General features: G+C 37.5%; 1 protein-coding gene across 9 annotated transcripts in view; it reads right to left on the bottom strand.

Moving 5' to 3' along the window:
* The window catches only part of LOC123529310 (ELKS/Rab6-interacting/CAST family member 1-like), a 423378-nt gene that overhangs the window by 172940 nt on the left and 229465 nt on the right, over positions 1–20973 (bottom strand). For all 9 annotated transcript variants that reach the window (XM_053521352.1, XM_053521353.1, XM_053521354.1 and 6 more), the window contains one exon: positions 20163–20303. In XM_053521352.1, coding sequence (XP_053377327.1) covers positions 20163–20303 — 141 coding nt within the window. The remainder of the gene's footprint in view (positions 1–20162; positions 20304–20973) is intronic.

Here is a 20973-nt window from a genome sequence, read left to right as displayed (position 1 = left end):
GTAAAACATAAGTACTAAACCAAGAATAATGGGTTACTAAATGTCAAAAGGGGCACTAACTTTGCAAAAGAAGCAGTGTGGGTGAGTGTTTCAGTTGTTACAGACATGTCCCGTTCTGTATGTGGTTGATCAAAGTGTGCCCAAGTTTCAATAGCATCTATAGTTAGAGACAATTGACCTATAATTTAACATTCTGGTCATTTTCTAAGTTATAAAGGCCCATTAATCTTGACTTTGATCGAGTTAGTGTTCATCTATACTCACTTATATGCGTACCCTAAAGTTTGAAGGTTTAGCAATGCTTTCAGTTATGGGTAAAAGCAGTACCTTCCATTTCATGACACCGTAACCTGAACCTTAGATTTCCAAATCAAAGGAATAATCTGTGCCAAATCATGCAGATAGTTTTCCTATGGTCAAGTTGCTTCATTATGGGTGAACAGTATTCAAGTGTCAAAGCAATAGGCATTATCGTTCTTATCCAAGCGGAAATTTGATAACATCAAACTTAACAACGAAATCTGATATCTAGTACCAACCGCAGCCCAATAAATCTTGCTAAAACATGATGGTAGATATGTTTCTTGCTTAAACTGAGTTCCCGCACGGCGTTCATAATGGTGACAAGTATTCCAATGTTGTTCAAGCATAGCTTTGATATAGTTTTCAGGAGAAAAGCTGACTACTTAAAACTTAACAGCAACGCCGACGCAGACGCGACGCAGACGCCGACGCCGACGCCGACGCCGACAACCGCTCAAGTGATGACAATAACTCATCATTTTTTTTCAAAAAATCAGATGAGCTAAAAACCATTGTAAATCACTGAACAAACACTTTTAACTGTTACAAGTTGCCAACCAAACAGTTTTATATCACTAGATTGAGTTTTGTCGTTGACTATTTTGTTGTTGACTTTTCAATGAAAATCATAGTATGGATGTTTGTGATTTTGGCACTGGGATACATCAGCATATCACTACCTACAACTCATAAAAATCATAATTTTTCTGCAGATACCTAGTCAGCTATGTGGGATTCAAGTATGTATAAATGTTCATGTGGGCTATCTGATGGTACCAGTAAATATTAATAACTAGAAGATGCTTAAAGTTGTTTTTTTATTTGTGTCCCCAAAAGCATAGTAGTAAAAGTAAAGATTTTTTCAATAGAGGACAGAAGTAAAAGTCAAAGAGATACTGATGGATAGTGACTGAAATGCAATAGGGATCATCTACTTGGCATGTGTAATCATCCCTTGAAGTTTCAGTGTTCTGGGTGAAGTGGTTCTCAAGTTATGTACCAGAAACAGTTTTCCATGTTCTGGTTCCTGTGGCCTTGATCTCTGAAAGAATGGCCCAAGATCAATAAGGGTCATCTACTCAGCATACCGAATCATCCTATGAAGTTTCAACATTCTGGGTCATGTGGTTCTCAAGTTATTAATCAGGCCCCTGTGATCTTGACCTTTGATCGAGTGAGTAGTCATCTATCCTGTAATTAAGCCCTATCACCCTATGAAGTTTGAAGGTTCTAGGTCATATGGTTCTCCAGTTATTGATCAGAAACAGTTTTCCATGTTCTGGCCCCCGTGACCTTGACCTTAGATTCAGTGACCCCAAAATCAATAGGAATCATCTGCTCTGCATGTCCAATCATCTTATGAAGTTTCAACATACTGGGTCAAGTGCTTCTCAAGTTATTGACTGGACCGACGATCAAGTGACCTCAAAAACAATAGGGGTCATCTACTCCGTATCCTTATCACCAGGGCTCCGGAAATTTTGATAACTCAATCGGTCCGAAACGAAAATCCTGACATCGGCGCTACCCCACCCACCGCATTCCCAATATTACATATTTTGTAAAACGTGATAGGGTAAAGAAATAAGCATGTCATGCATTAAAACTGAGTTACCAGTCACCGCGCGTTACCATACAATGAAGACAAGTTATTCAGTGTTATGTGTGATCGTTACTTTGTTTAAATTTCGATGTTTTTCCGAGATAATACGAGGCATTGACACCGCGTGCGTAACTAGTCTAAAAGCCAATGCACATGACTTCGATACCGAATACACGGCAGATACTTTGTGATGTTTCCTCATTCTTTGACGGAATTCTATAAAATACAATGCGTCAAAGTGAGTTACACGACACATATTCTCTGCTAAACAGCCTCAGTATTTAAAGAATACTCTGCCGCCGACCGAATGTGTACGTTATTTGAACGCTGGGATCGAATTTCCCGCATGTATAGTACCAAAATGTCACGCGGGTTGGCCACGAATATTTCATTTCACTTACGTTGTACTTCAATAAGCAACTACATTTTATAAAGTTATATGTTCTCTTCTGATGTAATAGACAGTGCCACCCCGGTTTTCTTTATCATTCGTGGTTGCCCGTCCATTTTTTTCTTTTTTGTACAGTCGGGTTGCAAAGACGATTTTCTGCATTTGTTTCAACTGGAGCCCCAACAAATGAATCATGTAATTTTTTCAAATCAAGTAATTATAAAAATTATTTTTATCGGTTTTCCGTGTGATGTCTCATTAAATCAAAGACCTATAATGTACAATTATAGCTCTTTGATTAAAATTAAATTCCTTTGATTAAATGCAGCGGCCATTTGTTTGTTACCGTGATCAAACATAGCCTTTTGAAATAAACCATCCGTCGGATTCTAAATAAAAGAAGTGGATCCCCGTCGAAATGATTTGGATCCAGTCAGAAACGTTAGGAAACCAGTCAAAAATGTTTAATACACTGCAGTCGGCTGTCTGCAAACATTAAAGGATGTGCCGCGCGAGCACTGATTGCGTCATGCGCTAATTACGGACCGATTATCAAAGTGACAATCAGACCGATTGACACGTTTATTGATTATCTGAAGGTGCGACCAACAATTTCCTGCTTGGCAGGTGATAGTGTATTGAGATATCAGACCGAAATTTATACTTTTCTCCATTTTTTACGGGACCGATTTTTTTCGTTTTTTCACTTCACGAATCGGTCTGAAAAGTCAAAAATTGGTCCAAAACCGACAAACCGGCTAATTTCCGAAGCCCTGCTTATCACCCTATGAAGTTTGAAGGTTCTAGGTCAAATGGTTCCCCAGTTATTGATCAGAAATGTAGTATGACGAATGGACAGGGCAAAAACAATATGTCTCCCTTGGGGCAACATAAAAATAGATTGCATTGACATGAATTGCTGTGCACAACAATATCTTGAATGATTTGAGAATTACCACCCTTCCTGAACTTAATTTTTCTCATTTTTAGCTGGACTAATTGAAGAATAAGGAGGGCTATTGTACTTGCCTTGGTGTCCACATCTCCATTGCATTCAAGTTCAAGTCTCAAATTCACTATATCTTCTTAACTACTGCCCCTATTACCATCAAACTTTATCTAAGGGTTGATTTTTTAAGAGGCAGGAATCTAGTAGTTTATGGTCAATTATCCTAAAGGTCAAGGTCACTTGTGTCAAATGTCATAGTGCTGGTTAAAGTTTTACTGGAAGCTTCCCAATTTCACCGTATCTTCTTAACTACTGCCCTATAATTATCAAATCTCACTTAAGGATTGATCTTTAATAAGGAGCAGACGTCTTTTATAAACAAGAGCTGTCAGTGAACAGCGCGCTCGACTATTCTCAGTGCTTGATAGTATAATATAAGCTATGAGTAAAACTATAACATTACAATAAGCATATTCTAAGTCGAAAAGGGGCCATAATTCAGTCAAAATGCTTGATAAGAGTTGCCTCCTCCTTTTTACAGATTGGGGTCATGATGGTAAACAAGTATGCAAAATATCAAAGCAATATCTCAATGGACTTTGAAAATATTTGGGGTGGTACGCAGACTTTAACATTTATTCTAAGTCAAAAAGGGGCCATAATTCAGTCAAAATGCTTGATAGAGTTGCCTTCTCCTTTTTACAGACTGGGGTCATGATGGTTAACAAGTATGCAAAATATGAAAGCAATATCTCAATGGACTTTGAAAATATTTGGGGTGGTACGCAAACTTTAACATTTATTCTAAGTCGAAAAGAGGCCATAATTCAGTCAAAATGCTTGATAGAGTTGCCTCCTCCTTTTTACAGACTGGGGTCATGATGGTAAACAAGTATGCAAAATATCAAAGCAATATCTCAATGGACTTTGAAAATATTTGGGGTGGTACGCAAACTTTAACATTTATTCTAAGTCAAAAAGGGGCCATAATTCAGTCAAAATGCTTGATATAGTTGCCTCCTCCTTTTTACAGACTGGAGTCATGATGGTAAACAAGTATGCAAAATATCAAAGCAAAATTTCAATGGACTTTGAAAATATTTGGGGTGGTACGCAAACTTTTACATTTGTGTGACGCTCACGCCGATGCCGGGGCGAGTAGGATAGCTCCCCTATTCTTTGAATAGTCGAGCTAAAAAGGCCAGGTACCTCAAAGATCAAAGTTACTGAGGTCAGATTTTATAACTGTTTTGGTTAACATTTTATGGCATTCCGTCGAAATGGAATTCATGAAATCATGAGTTTTTCATCACCATTATGAATTATTCATGAACTGTTCTGGATCATTTCTTAATCTGACTTCATGAAGTTTTATGCATGAAGTGTCATTTGATCTACTTCATGAAAATATCAAGCATCATTGACAGATTCATAAAATCCTTGAAATATTCATGAACTAGTTTAAGAATGAATCAAGATTTTTTCATGAATGTCAATATACCTATAGAATTCAAGAAAAATTCTTGAAAAAAAATGATGTACATTTTATGAGCAGTTTAAGAATATTAAATTCTTAAAACATTCTTGATGTGTTCTTAAGAAAAAGTCATGAATATTTAATGAGTATATCTATGATTCATTAAAAGTACTAAAATTCAGAACCTTTTTCTAGATCAGTACCAGTTCTTGAACCCAAATGTGAGTTTCTGAACTGTTCATTCATTAAACATAAAACTTAGGTTTACCTTTTACAATAAATGCATAAGTTCATGAATGTTCATGAACATTAAATTCATAATGTCACATGATCAGTTTCCATTATTTTGTTGCATGCTGGGAAATTTTGCACATGTGATTCAGCAATTTTTGAGAAGTTTGTGCAGCAAATGAGAAGGAAATATTAATCATACTACAGTTAGGAATGGTTTAAAAGGAACATGAGTATACTGAATATCAAATAAGTAATTATGGTGTTGTCATAAATCATTTATTTAAAAAAATATAAAATCCTTTTAAAATGTCACAAGTTTTCACGACCCTGAAGCAAAGCTAGTATCTGAATTTCAATCTTGAGATTAAAGTAAATTATACATTGTTTAACTTAATGTTTTGTATTTTATGCAGCAATTGTTTACTTCTTATTATGCTCCCAATCCCACTCTAGTTTCTTGTTTTGTCATTTGTTGAGGGTAGAAAATGTCGTTGTCACAGTGACTCAGCAGAGACTAAAACAATCTCTAGCCACTAACTGAACAACACTTTGATCTACAGGAACTTTTCTTGCATCAAGCTATACCATATTGTTCGAAGAATTCCATTACATGCAGATCTCTCAGGTTTCATAGTGTTACACTCCTACCATGTTGTCTTTTTTTTTTTACAAAAATAGTTCATAAATAAATGTTCATGAAAATCAAAATTTATGTTTCATGAATTTCAATACATTATCTCAGCTCTTAATAACAAGTGCATGGATACTACTTAATTGGTACAGGTATTATTTAGTAACTGAAAATCTGATGGATTACTGTACCATTTAAGGCAAAGAAGTCCTTTTATAATGTTTTTTATTGTTCATGAAATATTCAAGAAAAGCACAAATGTCTTCATGAAGTTATAAGAATATTTATTCTTGAAGTGTTCAGGGGAAAAAAGTGCAAATGAGACATTGAAATAAAGAACAAAAATGCATGAATTCTTCATGAAGTATTTTTTCAGGAATATTTTCTTGAATCCTTCATGAAGATTAATAAATACAAACTTCATGAATCCTTCATGAACACAAGCTATGCTTAATTTCAAGCATTTTTAATGCATTTAACACTTCATGAATAATTCAAGAATCTGTTTTCATGAGCTGCTGATGCATTTGTCTCATTTGCACTTCATGTTTTTGTCATGAAGACTTCATGAAGTCTCCTCATGAAGAAGTCATGAATGCTTCATGAGTACTTCATGAGTTAAGTATGAATAAACATTTGACAGGGGAATTCTTCTCAGTTATATCTCAATATATTTCTTAGAACAGGTATTTCTCTCTTACTTGAAATACACTTCTTATACACCAATCTTTCCACCCATTTATATCTCAAACCTAAAAGACAACAAGACAGTCATTGACCCTAAAGCACTCACCTCTGTAAAAGGCTTCAAGTGTGTTTGTATAATGTAATGGTACAAGTACAGAGTTAAGATTATATAAATATCAAAGCCCTAGCTATTATGGATTCAGAGAAGATATTCAAAGTTTCTTTTCATCATTTACAGTAATGGCAAACGTTCAATACTGATACATTATGGCCATGCGTGAGAAGTTAGAGAAAGTAAAAAACTGTCAGGTTTCTTAGGCTACTCAGTCCAACTAGTGCTTCCTAACAGTTGTGATAAAAATGTGCAAAAACCTAACAGCTTAAACCTTAATTCCCTTTACTGCAAAATATATATACATATAAACTGTTGTGTAGAAAGGAAGACACTAGTAAGGTTAACAAAAGGGTCATGATGACCCTGGATTGCTCACCTGAGTAACATGAGCTACATGTTTCAAATGTCAAACTGATGATAAAATATTAAGAAAGTCAGTAGGTCACATTCATGGTCAATGAAATTCAGTTTAACCATTTGTGTGCAAAACTGTGTATGTCATAAAAATTTCAAGACTGTATCTTAAAAAACAAGAAAGTAGGTCAGTAAGTCAAGGTCACAGTCAAGTGACATCATATTACTCGGGGTCATCAGGAAATTATAATTAAACAGTCTTGGAAATTCGATCAGATGTTTTTTTAAGTATTTTTCCTATATAACTCACATAATAACTAAGTGACCCCAGGGCAGGGCCTCTTTTAACCCCTGGGGCATAATTTGAATAATTTTGGTAGAGGACTACTAGACAATGCATCATACCAAATATCAAAAGCCTAGGTCGTATTGTTTCAGACAAGAAGATTTTTAAAGCTTTTTCCTATATAAGTCTATATAAAACCTGGGACCCCCAGTGCAGGGCCTCTTTTCACCCAAGGGGTACAATTTGAACAATTTTGGTTGTGGACCATAAGACAATACTACAAACCAAATATCAAAGGTCTAAGTGTTGTGGTTTCAGACAAGAAGATTTTTAAACTTTTTTCCTATATAAGTCTATGTAAAACTTGGGACACCCGGGGCGGGCCAAATTTGACCATAGGGGGATAATTTGTTCAATCTTGGTAGAGAATCACTAGATGATGCTACATACCAAATATCAAAGCCCTAGGCCATGTGGTTTTGTACAAGAGGATTTTCAAAGTTTTCCCTATATAAGTCTATATAAACAATGTGACCCCCGGGGCGGGGCCATATTTGACCCTAGGGGGATAATTTGAACAATCTTGGTAGAGGACCACTAGATGATGCTACATACCAAATATCAAAGCCCTCGGCCATGTGGTTTTGTACAAGAAGACTTTCAAAGTTTTCCCTATATAAGTCTACATAAACCATGTGACCCACGGGGCGGGGCCATATTTGACCCTAGGAGGATAATTTGAATAATTTTAATAGAGGACCACTAGATGATGCTACACACCAAATATCAAAGCCCTAGGCCCTGTGGTTTTGGATAAGAAGATTTTTAAAGTTTTTCCTTTCGGTTGCCATCGCAACCAGAGTTCTGCATGAAATTCAATTCTTTGAACAATTTTAAAAGGGAGCCACCCAAGGATCATTCCTATGAAGTTTTGTGTAATTCTGCCAAGTGGTTTTCAAGAAGAAGATTTTTTTAGATATTTTTGACGGACGACGGACATCAAGCGGTCACAATAGCTCACCTTGTCACTTTGTGACAGGTGAGCTAAAAACAGGATAAAAGCACAAAGAATGGTGTAAACATCAATGTAGCTAGAGTTGATTTGAATCTGGAGACTGTTTCAACATTAACTACATGGGATGGTAATGTATTTCACTGAACAACTGTTCTAGGAAAAAATGAATTTTTATAATATTCAGCTGTAGCAGACGGAATCTAAAATGCCAGATGACTGTAGTTTCTAGACTGTCTTGTGTAAGGTATAACATATTGTTTAGGATCAACATTTACATGATAATAAGCCATTTTGTGAAATAAAATTAGTCTACTATATTGTCTTCTTAATTACAATGTATTCCAGTTTAAGTCTTGTATGATATTTGAGACTGTGCCCGGGGCCTTGCCATAATTGTTTGTTACAAATCTTGCAGCTTGTCTTTGTTTTCTAGTTTATCTGTATCCTTCTGATGGTAAGGATCCCATACACTAGAACAGTATTCTGAGTTGGTCTTATAATAGTATTATAATCAGCTGCCTTGGTAGAACTTTTAGAAGAATGTATGTTACATTTTGAGAAACCTAAGCCCCGACTAGTTTATTAGAAATTTTATTTACATGTGGAGAGCAAGACAAATTTGATGTTACTTCCACACCTGAATAGGCGGCTTGACTGACAACAGACAGAGGCTGATTATGCAATGTGTAGACTGTATTTACAGGTTTTCTGGACCTTAAGACATAGTTACAATGTGTGGCATTTGTTTACATTGAAAGACCTTAGATCTTAATCTTCCATTTCTGCTCCCATAATGAAATGCTTTTATCCAAGAATGAGTAGAGCCCCTAATGCCGTAATGGGTTAATTTTAAGAGCAGACTGCCATGGTGGATTCCATCAAAGGCTTTGGAGAAATCCATGATGGCAACATTAACTTGGCTTCGCTGTACTTACTGAGTGAAATCATGAATAAAACCCACTAGCTGGGTTTTGCAAGACCTAAGCACTCAAAAACCATGCTGATTGTCTGCAAGGATATTAAATTTATCTAAATGATCTAAAATATTACTAAGTACTACGAGCACTAAGATCTTACAAGCTATACAGGTTAAAGACACTGCCATGGTCTATAATTTGAAGCTTAAACTTTTTCTCCTTTCTTAAAACAAGAGGGCCATGATGGCCCTATATCGCTCACCTGAGTTAAGTTGCCTACTTGAACAAATTTCTATGCCAAAGCTTCAAAAACAAGAAAGTAGGTCAGTAGGTCATATTCATAGCCACTGAAAGTCAGTTTTAAGATTAGTGTGCAAAACTGTACATGTCATCCAAATTTCAAAGCTGTATCTTAAAAAACAAGGAAGTAGGTCAGTAGGTCACATTCATGGTCACAAGCTGAAAGTCAGTTTTAAGATCGGTTTGCAAAACCGTACATGTCAAGGCTATATCTTAAACTAGAATGTGTCTGTAGGACACAGGGTGTGCCCCCAACTGGTACACTTGTCACAAATAAGGGGAAATCATTCAAATGTTTGCAGTCTTAATGGGGTATAGCCTCAAAAAAAAATTTTATGAAATGGATTCATTATTCTATACCATCTACTTTTTGAGCTATGAGCATCACAAACAAAAAATCCACTATTTTGGCTATTTCAAGGGCCATAACTCTGTAATAAATGCTAAAATTCTCAAGAAGAATGCCAAGTGTGCAAGGTCACATTATGATAAAGACTCAAGCAAGGTTTCATGAATTTACATTAAATACTTTTTGAGTGAGGCGAAAATGTGCATTTTTTTACTATTTCAGGGGCCATAACTCTGGAAATAGGGGGCAGACCCAATTGAAAAATACGAGGTGCACAAGTTCATATCATGATAAAGATTCATGCAAGGTTTCATCAATTTATATCATATACTTTCTGAGCTAGGCGTGTCACAAGGTGAAAATGTGCATTTTTGACTATTTCAGAAGCCGTAACTCTAGAAATAGGGGCTGGACCCAGATGAAAAGTAGGAGGTGCGCAAGTTCATATCATGATTAAGACTCATGCAAGGTTTCATGAATCCTTATCAAATACTTCTTGAGCTAGGCGTGTCACAAGGTGAAAATGTGCATTTTTGACTATTTCAGGGGCCATAACTCTTACAAGAGGGTCATGATGACCCTGGATCGCTCACCAGAGTAATATGAGCTACATGTTTCAAATGTCAAACTGATGATTTTTAGAATTTTTTTGGAAGATTTTCTGATGTACAATCAAGTAACCCCTGGGGCGGGGCCAAGTTTACCCCGGGGGTATTGAATGGAACAGAGTTTGTAGAAGTCTACTAGGCAATGTAACATATCAAATATCTAAGATCTAGGCCTTCTGGTTTATTTTTAGCAAATTTATGAAGATTTCCCTATATACAATCAAGTAACCCCTGGGGCTGGGTAAATTTGAACCTGGGGGGTCCAGATTTGAATTTTTTTTGTATAAGTCTACTAGGCAATGCTACATGTCAAATATCTAAGATCTAGGCCTTCTGGTTTATTTTTAGAAAACTTTTGAAGATTTTCCTATGTAAAATCAAGTGACCCCATGGGGCGGGGTCAATTTGATCCCGGGGGTCATGATTTGAAATTTTTTTATAGAAGTCTACTAGGCAATGCTACACGTCATATATCTAAGATATAGGCCTTTTGGTTTATTTTTAGAAAATTTTTGAAGATTTTCCTATGTAAAATCAAGTGACCCCTGGGACGGGGTCAATTTTGACCCCGGGGGTCATGATTTGAACAAATTTTGTAGAGGTCCACTAGGCAATGCTACATGTGAAATATCTAAGCTGTAGGCCTTCTGGTTTATTTTTAGAAAAATTTGAAGATTTTTCTATGTACAATCAAGTAACCCCATTGGGCAGGGTCAATTTGATCCCGGAGGTCATGATTTGAACAAATTTTGTAGAAGTCTACTAGGCAATGCTACACGTCAAATATCTAAGACCTAGGCCTTCTGGTTTATTTTTAGAAAATTTTTGAAGATTTTCCTATGTAAAATCAAGTGACCTCTGGGGCGGGGTCAATTTTGACCCTGGGGGTCATGATTTGAACAAATTTTGTAGAGGTCCACTAGGCAATGCTACACATGAAATATCTCAGCTCTAGGCCTTCTGTTTATTTTTAGAAAATTTTTGAAGATTTTCCTATGTAAAATCAAGTGACCCCTGGGGCGGGGTCAATTTTGACCCCGGGGTCATGATTTGAACAACTTTAGTAGAGGTCCTCTAGACAATGCTACATGTCAAATATCTAAGCTCTAGGGCTTCTGGTTTTTGAGAAGAAGATTTTTTAAAGATTTTCCTATGTAAAATAAAGTGACCCCTAGGGCGGGGTCAATTTTGTCCCCGGGGTCATGACTTGAACAAACTTGGTAGAGGTCCACTAGGCAATGCTTCACATCATATATCTAAGCTCTAGTGCTTCTGGTTTTTGAGAAGAAGATTTTTAAAGTTTTTCCTTTCTGTTGCCATGGCAACCAGAGTTCTGCATGGAATTCAATTCTTTGAAAAATTTTTAAAGAAGACCATCCAAGGAACATCCCTGTGAAGTTTCATCAAAATTGGCCTGCTGGTTTAGGAGGAGATGTTGTTTAAAATAAAGTGTCGACGGCCGGATGGCCGGACGCCGGACGGTGAGCGATCACAAAAGCTCACCCTGAGCACTTTGTGCTCTGGTGAGCTAAAAATAGGGAGCAGAGCCAGACAAAAATAGGAGGTGCACAAGTTCATACCATAACAAAGACTCATGCAAGGTTTCACCAATTTATATCAAATACTTCTTGAGCTAGGTGTGTCACAAGGTAAAAATGTGCATTTTTGACTATTTCAGGGGCCATAACTCTAGAAATAGGGGGCGGACCCAGATGAAAAATAGAAGGTGGGCAAGTTCATATCATGATTAAGACTCATGCAAGGTTTCATGAATCTATATCAAATACTTTTTGAGCTAGGCGTGTCACAAGGTGAAAATGTGCATTTTTTACTAGTTTAGGGCCTGTAAGTTCTAAAATTAGGGGGCGGAGCCAGACGAAAAATAGAAGGTGCGCAAGTTCATATCATGATAAAGTCTCATGCAAGGTTTCATTAAATTATATCAAATACTTTTCGAGTTAGGCGTGTCACGAACTTCAGACGGACGCACAGACAAGAGCAAATCTATATGCCCCCATCACTCATGGGAGGAGGGGGGGCACAAAAACAAGAAAGTAGGTCAGAAGGTCAAGGTAACAGTCGGGTGACCCTTATCACTTGGGTCATCAGGTAAAAATAATTAAACAGTCTAGGAAATATGATCTGATAACTTTTGAAGTATTATTTCCCTATATAACTCATATATCAAGTGATCCCATATATCAAGTGATCCTTGGGGCGGGGCGTCTTTTCACCCCACTGGCATAATTTGAACAATCTTGTTACAGATCAACTAGAGATGCTTTTGAGAAAAGCGCATGTCTCCCACAACTGCCTAATCATCTAAATAGTAAGTCAGTCTTTATATACTGCTTACTTAAAGCACATGTGCATGCGCTTTTTTGACACCAAAAGGACCCCTATACTACTTTTAAAAATAGTATAGGTGCCAGTTTGAAGGTAAAAATGCGCAAGAAAATCTGAGTGTTTTTTGGTAATTCAAGGGCCATAATTCTGAAGTGCCTGGGCCGATTTGGCCAGTTATCAAGTTTGGCCGAGCACTTCTTGGCAAACACATTTCTTTCAAATTTGGTGAAGACTGGATGAGAAATGTTTGACAGACACACACACACACAGACTGGAGTAAATTAATATGGCTCCCACACCAGTGTGGTGGGAAACATAACTAGGCAACGATACATACAAAATATCAAAGGCATAGGCTTTCAACTTTCAGACAAGAAGAATTTTAAAGTTTTTTCCTATATAAGTCTATGTAAAACTTGGGACCACCAGGGCAGGGCCTCTTTCAACCCAGCGGCATAATTTGAACAATTTTGGTAGTAGACCATTAGGCAATGCAACACACCAAATATCAAAAGCATAGGCTTTTCAGTTTCAGTCAAGAAGATTTTTTAAAGTTTTTCCCTATATATGTCTATGTAAAACTAGGGAACCACGTGGCAGGGCCTCCTTTCACCCCAGGGGAACAATTTGAATGATCTTGGTAGAGAACCACAAGGCAATGCTACATACTAAATATCAAAGCCCTAGGCCCTTTTGTTTTTGACAAGAAGATTTTCAAAGTTTTTCCCTATATAAGTCTATAGAAACAATGTGATCCCCCAGGGTGGGACCATATTTTATCCTAGGGGGATAACTAGAAATTGCTTTTGTAAAAAAGCGCATGTCTCCCCCAATGCAAAGTCTTATAGGAAAGAAGTCAATATGGGCCAAGAGCGAAAGTCAAAGAGACACTGATGGTTGGCTGCAATAGGGATCATCTACTTGGCATGTCCAGTCATCTCGCTAAGTTTCAACACTCTTGGCCTAGTGGTTCTCAAGTCACTGTTCAGGCTCCTGTGACCTTGACCTTTGATAAAGTGACCCCAAAATAAATAGGAGTCATCTACTCTGCATGTCCAATCATCCTATTAAGTTTCAACATTGTAAGTCAAGTGGTTCCCAAGTTATTTTCCGGAAATGATTTTACATGACCAGGCCCCTGTGACCTTGACCTTTGATAGACTGACGCAAAAATCAATAGGGGTCATCTACTCTGCATGTTCAATCATCCTATGAAGTTTCAACATTCTTGGTCAAGTGGTTCTCAAGTTATTGATCGGAAATTGTTATCAATGTTCAGGCCCCTGTGACCTTGACCTTTAACGGAGTGACCCCAAAAACAATAGGGGTCATTTACTCTGCATGAACAATCATCCTATGAAGTTTCAACATTCTGGGTCGAGAGGTTCTTAATCTATTGATCAGAAATGGTAATCAATGTTCAGGCCCCTGTGACCTTGAACTTTAACGGAGTGACCCCAAAAACATAGGGGTCATTTACTCTGCATGAACAATCATCCTGTGAAGTTTCAACATTCTAGGTCGAGAGGTTCTCAAATTATTGATTGGAAACGGTTTTCCATGTTCAGGCCCCTGTGACCTTGACCTTTAACAGAGTGACCCCAAAATCGATAGGGGTCATCTACTCTGCATGATCAATCATCCTAACAAGTTTCAACATTCTGGGTCAAGTGGTTCTCAAGTTACTGACCGGAAATGGTTTTCAATGTTCAGGCCCCTGTGACCTTGACCTTTAACAGAGTGACCCCAAAATCAATAGGGGTCATCTACTTTGCATGTACAATCATCCTAACAAGTTTCAACATTCTGGGTCAAGTGGTTCTCAAGTTACTGACCGGAAATGGTTTTCAATGTTCAGGCCCCTGTGACCTTGACCTTTAACAGAGTGACCCCAAAATCAATAGGGGTCATCTACTTTGCATGTACAATCATCCTATGAAGTTTCAACATTCTGGGTCAAGTGGTACTCAAGTTATTGATCGGAAATGGTTTTCAATGTTTAGGCCCCTGTGACCTTGATCTTTGACGGAGTGACCCCAAAAACATTAAGGGTCATCTACTCTACATGACCAATCATCCTATGAAGTTTCAACATTCTGGGTCAAGTGGTTCTCTAGTTATTGATCGGAAATGGTTTTCAATGTTCAGGCCCCTGTGACCTTGACTTTTGATGGAGTGAACCCAAAAACAATAGGGGTCATCTAATCTATATGACCAATCATCCTATGAAGTTTCAACAATCTGGGTCAAGTGGTTCTCTAGTTATTGGTCGGAAATGGTTTTCAATGTTTATGCCCCTGTGACCTTGACCTTTGACGGAGTGACCCCAAAAACAATAGGGGTCATCTACTCTACATGACCAATCATCCTATGAAGTTTCAACATTCTGGGTCAAGTGGTTCTCTAGTTATTGATCGGAAATGGTTTTCAATGTTCAGGCCCCTGTGACCTTTAACTTTGAAGGAGTGACCCCAAAAACAATTGGGGTCATCTACTCCAGCAGCCCTACAACCCTATGAAGTTTGAAGGTTCTATATCAAATGGTTCTCCAGTTAATGATCGGAATGATCGGAAATGAAGTGTGACGTACGGACGGAAGGACGGACAGGGCAAAAACAATATGTCCCCCCCGGGGGGGGGGGGGGGGTGGTAGACATAATTTGAACAATCTTTGTAGAGGCCCACTAGATGATGCTACATACTAAATATCAAAGCCCAGCCTTATGGTTTTGGACAAGAAGATTTTGCAAAGTTTTTCCCTATATAAACCATGTGACCCCCGGGGTGGGCCATATTTGACCCTAGGGGGATAATTTGAACAATCTTGGTAGAGGCCCACTATATGAATTTTCTTAACACAATTTTCTGTTATGTTTATCTCAGACATGCTGGTAAAAGGGCTAGGTCCAAGGTTTGGTAGATAATGGTCAGGATCATTTGTGAAAACAGAACAAAATTGTGTATTTAAAATTTCAGACTTATCCTTGGTGCTAGATTTTAAAACACCAGTCGCCAATTAGAGTAACGACACAACCCCCCCCATCCCCCTCCATGGAAAAAACCTCCTATTAATTTTGGTGACCCTAGGTCCAAGCATTCTGAAGTTATCATCTGAAAACCATTAACTGTTCTGTGTCACTGTGACATTGACCTGTGACCTAGCAACCTCAAAATCAGTATGGGTCATCTGATGGTCATGGCCAACCTCCCAATCAATTTTCATGCTCCTAGACCAAGCCTTCTCAAGTTATCATCAGGAAACCGTTTAATTGTTTTGGGTCATTTTGACCTTGACCTTTGACCTACTGACCTCAAAGTCTGTTATATCCTGTATTTTATCATGTTACACCTATGTACCAAAATTTATGATCCGAGACCCAAGCACTCTCAAGTTATCATCCGGAAACCGTTTAACTGTTTCAGGTCATTGTGACCTTGACCTTTGACATTCAGACCTCGATGTCGTACTTGCCCTGTATTTCATTATGTTACATATGTGTACCAAAATTTATGATCCTAGGCCAAAGTGTTCTCAAGTTATCATACGGAAACCGTTTAACTGTTCAGGGTCATTGTGACCTTGACCTTAAACTTACCGACCTCAAAGTCGAACTTCACCTGTATTTTCTGATCTTACATCTGTGTACACAAAATTATTTAAAAAAGTCAAGCCTTGCCTGAGTTATTGTCCGGAAACCATGAAAACCAAGGGACCGACAGACAAGCTCACTCCTATATACCCCTCAAAACCTTGTATAAAAAGGGTCATATTTCTAACAATATGCAGGTTAGAGTTATGGTTCTTGACCTACATTGTCCCCTAATGATGATAAACAATTGTGCAAAATTTCAAAGCTGTATCTCCTATCGTTTTTGAGAAAAGGTGACCTAAACAAAAACTAGAAGATGCTTTGTAGAAAAACGCACGTCTCCCCCAATGCATAGTTGTAATAGGCAAGAAGTCAAAAGGGGACAGGAGCAAGTTATGGATTGGAAATGGTTTTCCATGTTCTGGCCCATATGATCTTGACCTTTAATAGAGTGACCAAAGAATTAATAGGGGTCATCTACTCTACATGTCCAATCATCCTATGAAGTCTCAAGATTCTAGTCAAGTGGTTCTCACGTTATTGATCGGAAATGGTTTTCCATGTTCAGGCCCCTGTGACCTTGACCTTTAGCAGAGTGACCCCACAATCAATAGGAGTCATCTGCTCTGCATGTCCAATCATCCAATGAAGTTTCAACATTCTGAGTCAAGTGGTTCTCTAGTATTTGATTGGGTCAAGTGGTTCTCTAGTTATTGGTCGGAAATGGATTTCAATGTTCAGGCTCCTGTGACCTTAGCAGAGTGACCCCAGAATCACTAGGGGTCATCTACTCTGCATGTCAAATCATCCTTTGAAGATTCAACATTCTGGGTCAAGTGGTTCTCAAGTTATTGATAGGAAAGTTTTCCATGTTCAAGCCCCTGTAACCTTTACCTTTGCACAAGTGACCCCCAAAAAATAAGGGTCATCTATTCTGTAAGTCCTATCATCCTATGAAGTTTTAAGGTTCTGGGTCAAATGGTTCTCAAGCTAATGATTGGAAACCATTTTCGGTAAATGATTATTCATGACATCATGAAGGATTTTAAGAAAGAAATCATCTGGATCATAATATATATCCAGTACAGACCATGGTTGCCTTTCTAGATCCTTTAAGAAAATTTCTTCGTTGAAATGTTTATATGATTTGTATTTAACTGTTGAATGTAAAGGGCCATTTTTAGTTTGATTAGCAAGTTTTCAGGTGAAGTGGTCTCTAAATGCAAGATGGGGTATTTGCACATTAATGATGTTTAAAGGATGATTCGTGTATAATTGATCAATAATAGTAGATGATAAAGGTGTTACTCTGGTGGGTTTGTCCACTAATTGTGTAAAATTATGGGCATTTATTATATTGTTCCATGCATTATTAACTGTTTTATTTTCAATTAATTATAATTAGTCTCCGAGTAATATCAGTTCTTTGTTTTCAGAAAATACTTTATCTAGTGCCATTTCAAATTCTTCATTCCAAGATTGGTTTGAGGAAGGAGGTCTGTATGTGTAACACAATGAAAAAGATTTTTGCATATTTGGCTCAATTTCTAACCACAATGTCTCTAGATTGTCACTTTCAATGTCATGCCTTTGCCAACAGGGATATCAAAAAGCTCATTTTAGGATCTGTTCACTAGACTGAAACTGTCTTTGATCAGACATGTACAGATAACCTAAACTGTAGTAACACATTTCTGACTGATTTGAAAGAAAAATACTTTTCTAAACAACTTATTGTTTCATAAATCATTAAATGAAGGAGATTGTATAGCATTATACAGAAATAGTTTGCTAACTTACTAGAAATACAGAATATATTCTTACACTGGCAACACCACAATCACATGTGTTTAATGAAAGAGTTTCTCAAAAAACATTGGGTCTTCAATACAGGATGTAATTAATTAACTTACTAGACCATTACAAGATCATGTTTCAAATTTATTACCAGATCTTTCAACCTGTATCTTTTAGAAAAAGTCTGTCTTTTTCCTGTGAACAGAACAAGTTTTCTATCAAAAGTCCTGTCTTTTAGTTTGCAGCCTTGGTAAAAGAATCTCAGGATATCCTGGGATAATCCTGGGATTTCCTGAGAACAGGAAAACGTTTCTGCACGGGATACACCTACACTAACAGTTCACCCTAAACAGGGTTCAGGTGAACTAAAAAAAACAAGTGAATGAAGTATTGCCATGCAATACAAAGTCCCCTACTGGAAGGCACCTAATTTTTTCTACTGCAGTATAACATAATGAACTGATATCTGTCAATGATGTATAAACAATATTGTACTACATATACAATATGTTATAACATTATAACAACACACTTGGATTAAAATGTGCATATATAAAAACCCACAGTTGTTTTCATATTGAATTTTTTTGGCTGATTATAAAAATGTTATCATGTAAGTTATTTATAGTAACAACAAAGGGAAATTAATCTTTAAAAAAAAAAAAAAAAAAAAAAAAAAAAAAAAAAAAAATTAATAATATAAGTCCACAAAAAACTCTTTACCAGGTAGAGATAGGTCAAAATACACCTAAAAATTGGATGTAACATGCATGCTGTACCACAGAAAAGTGGTCTCGATTTTTCTCTACTGCCAGTAATAAAAAAGTTACAATAAAATCTATTTATAGTAACAACAAAGGGATGTAATTCTAAAAACAAGGGTGCCTCATGATGGTGAACATTTGGTCCAAGTTACATCAAAATCCCTCCATGCATGAAGAAGAAATGTTCCATACAAAGTCATTCTTGAATTTGACCTTTGACTTCTAAATATGACCTTGACCTTAGACCTAGGGACCTGGTTCTTGCGCATGACATGTTGTCTCATCCAGGGGAATATTTGTGCCAACTGATATCTAAATCCTGCTTTGCATGACAAAGTTATAGACCGGACAGGAAAAAAATCCTCTTGACCTTTGATCTCAAAGTGTGACCTTGACCTTTAAGCTAGGGTACTGGGTGTTGCGCATGACATGTCGTCTCATCATGGGAAACATTTGTGCCAAGTAATATTAAAATCCCTTCATGGATGGCACAGTTATGGACGGGACAGGAAAAAAACTCTGTTGACCTTTGACCCCCAATTGTGACCTTGACCACTGAGCTAGGGGTCCGGGATTTGCGCATGACACGTCGTCTCATCATGGGGAACACTTGTGCTAAGTAATATTAAAATCCCTTAATGAATGTCAGAGTTATGGACCGGACACGAAACAGACCCTGTTCATGCTATGTTAACATTTGACTGCTAAGTGTGACCTTGACCTTTGAGCTAGGGGTCTGAAAGTTGTGCATGACATATCGTCTTATTATGAGGTACATTTGTGCCAAGTAATATTAAAATCCCTTCATAGATGGGAGAGTTATGGACCGGACAGGAAAAAAACCTTGTTGACCTTTGACCTCCAATTGTGACCTTGACCTTTAAGCTAGGGGTCCAGGTTTTGCGCATGACACGTCGTCTCCTCATGGGGAACATTTGTGCCAAGTAATATTAAAATCTCTTCATGGATGGGAGAGTTATGGACCGGACAGGAAAAAAGCCCTGTTGACCTTTGACCTCCAATTGTGACCTTGACCTTGGAGCTAGGGGTCCGGGATTTGCGCAAGACACATCATCTCATCATGGGGAACATTTGTGCCAAGTAATACTAAAATCCCTTCAAGGATGGGAGAGTTGTGGACCGGACAGGAAAAAAGCCCTGTTGACCTTTGACCTCCTATTGTGGCCTTGACCTTTGAGCTAGGGGTCTGGGTTTTGCGCATGACACGTCGTCTTATCATGGGGAACATTTGTGCCAAGTAATATTAAAATCCCTTCATGGATGACAGAGTTATGGACCGGACACGAAATTGCGGACGGACGGAATGACGGAATGACAGAATGACGGAATGACGGAATGACGGAAAGACGGAATGACGGAAAAGAGCATTCCTATAGTCCCCAAAACTGGTTTTCAACCAGTAGGGGACTAATAAAATAAGCATACCTCCTCTAGTTTTTGGTTACACCTAGAGATTTCAGAATCTTTGTCACATATACTTAGTTCTAGCTGCCTCAGTCTTGTTTCAACTTTGAACCGTGATGCTTTTAGTTCTGAAACTTCTTCACGCAGTTCACACAGTTCTGTCTGTAATGCAATACATTTCATTTATTTCATAACAGTTTAAGCCTTACAATGTGGTCAGCAGTTATTGAAAAAATCATAAATGAAAAGCAAGTGCATATTGAACAAGAGTTGTCCGTAAGATAGCGTGTTCCACTATTCGGTGATTTGACAGTAACATGAAAATAATTCCAAGTATAACAACTTGGTGACCTTGACATTGGGTATAATGGGCCTAGCCCCTGCACATAATTTGTTAGTAAGGTATAAGCAACAGTAACAAAGTATGACAGTAAAACAAAACTTGCCAAAAAACATTAACCTTAAAAATAACCCAAGTATAACACCTTGGTGACCTTGACCTTAGGTATAATGGGCTAAGCCCCTGCAAATACTTTGTTTGTATGCTGGACAAAGTTTATATGAAGATACAGTAAGATATAAGCAATAGTAACAAATATATGACAGAAAAACAAAGGCTGCCAAAAAACATAAACCTTAAAAAATAACCTAAGTGTAACACTTGGTGACTTGACTCAGTATTATGGCTCAGCCTGCACATACTTTGTTGTATGTTGACAATGTTTATGTGAAGTTACAGTAAGATATAAGCAACAGTACAAGATATGACAGAAAAAAAAGTCCGAACACTTAACCTAAAATAATCTAAGTATAACACCTTGGTGATCTTGAC

Source organism: Mercenaria mercenaria, chromosome 13 (genome assembly GCF_021730395.1).
Source record: "Mercenaria mercenaria strain notata chromosome 13, MADL_Memer_1, whole genome shotgun sequence".
Classification (NCBI taxonomy): Eukaryota; Metazoa; Mollusca; class Bivalvia; order Venerida; family Veneridae; genus Mercenaria; species Mercenaria mercenaria.
This window is presented reverse-complemented; position numbering and strand designations above follow the sequence as displayed.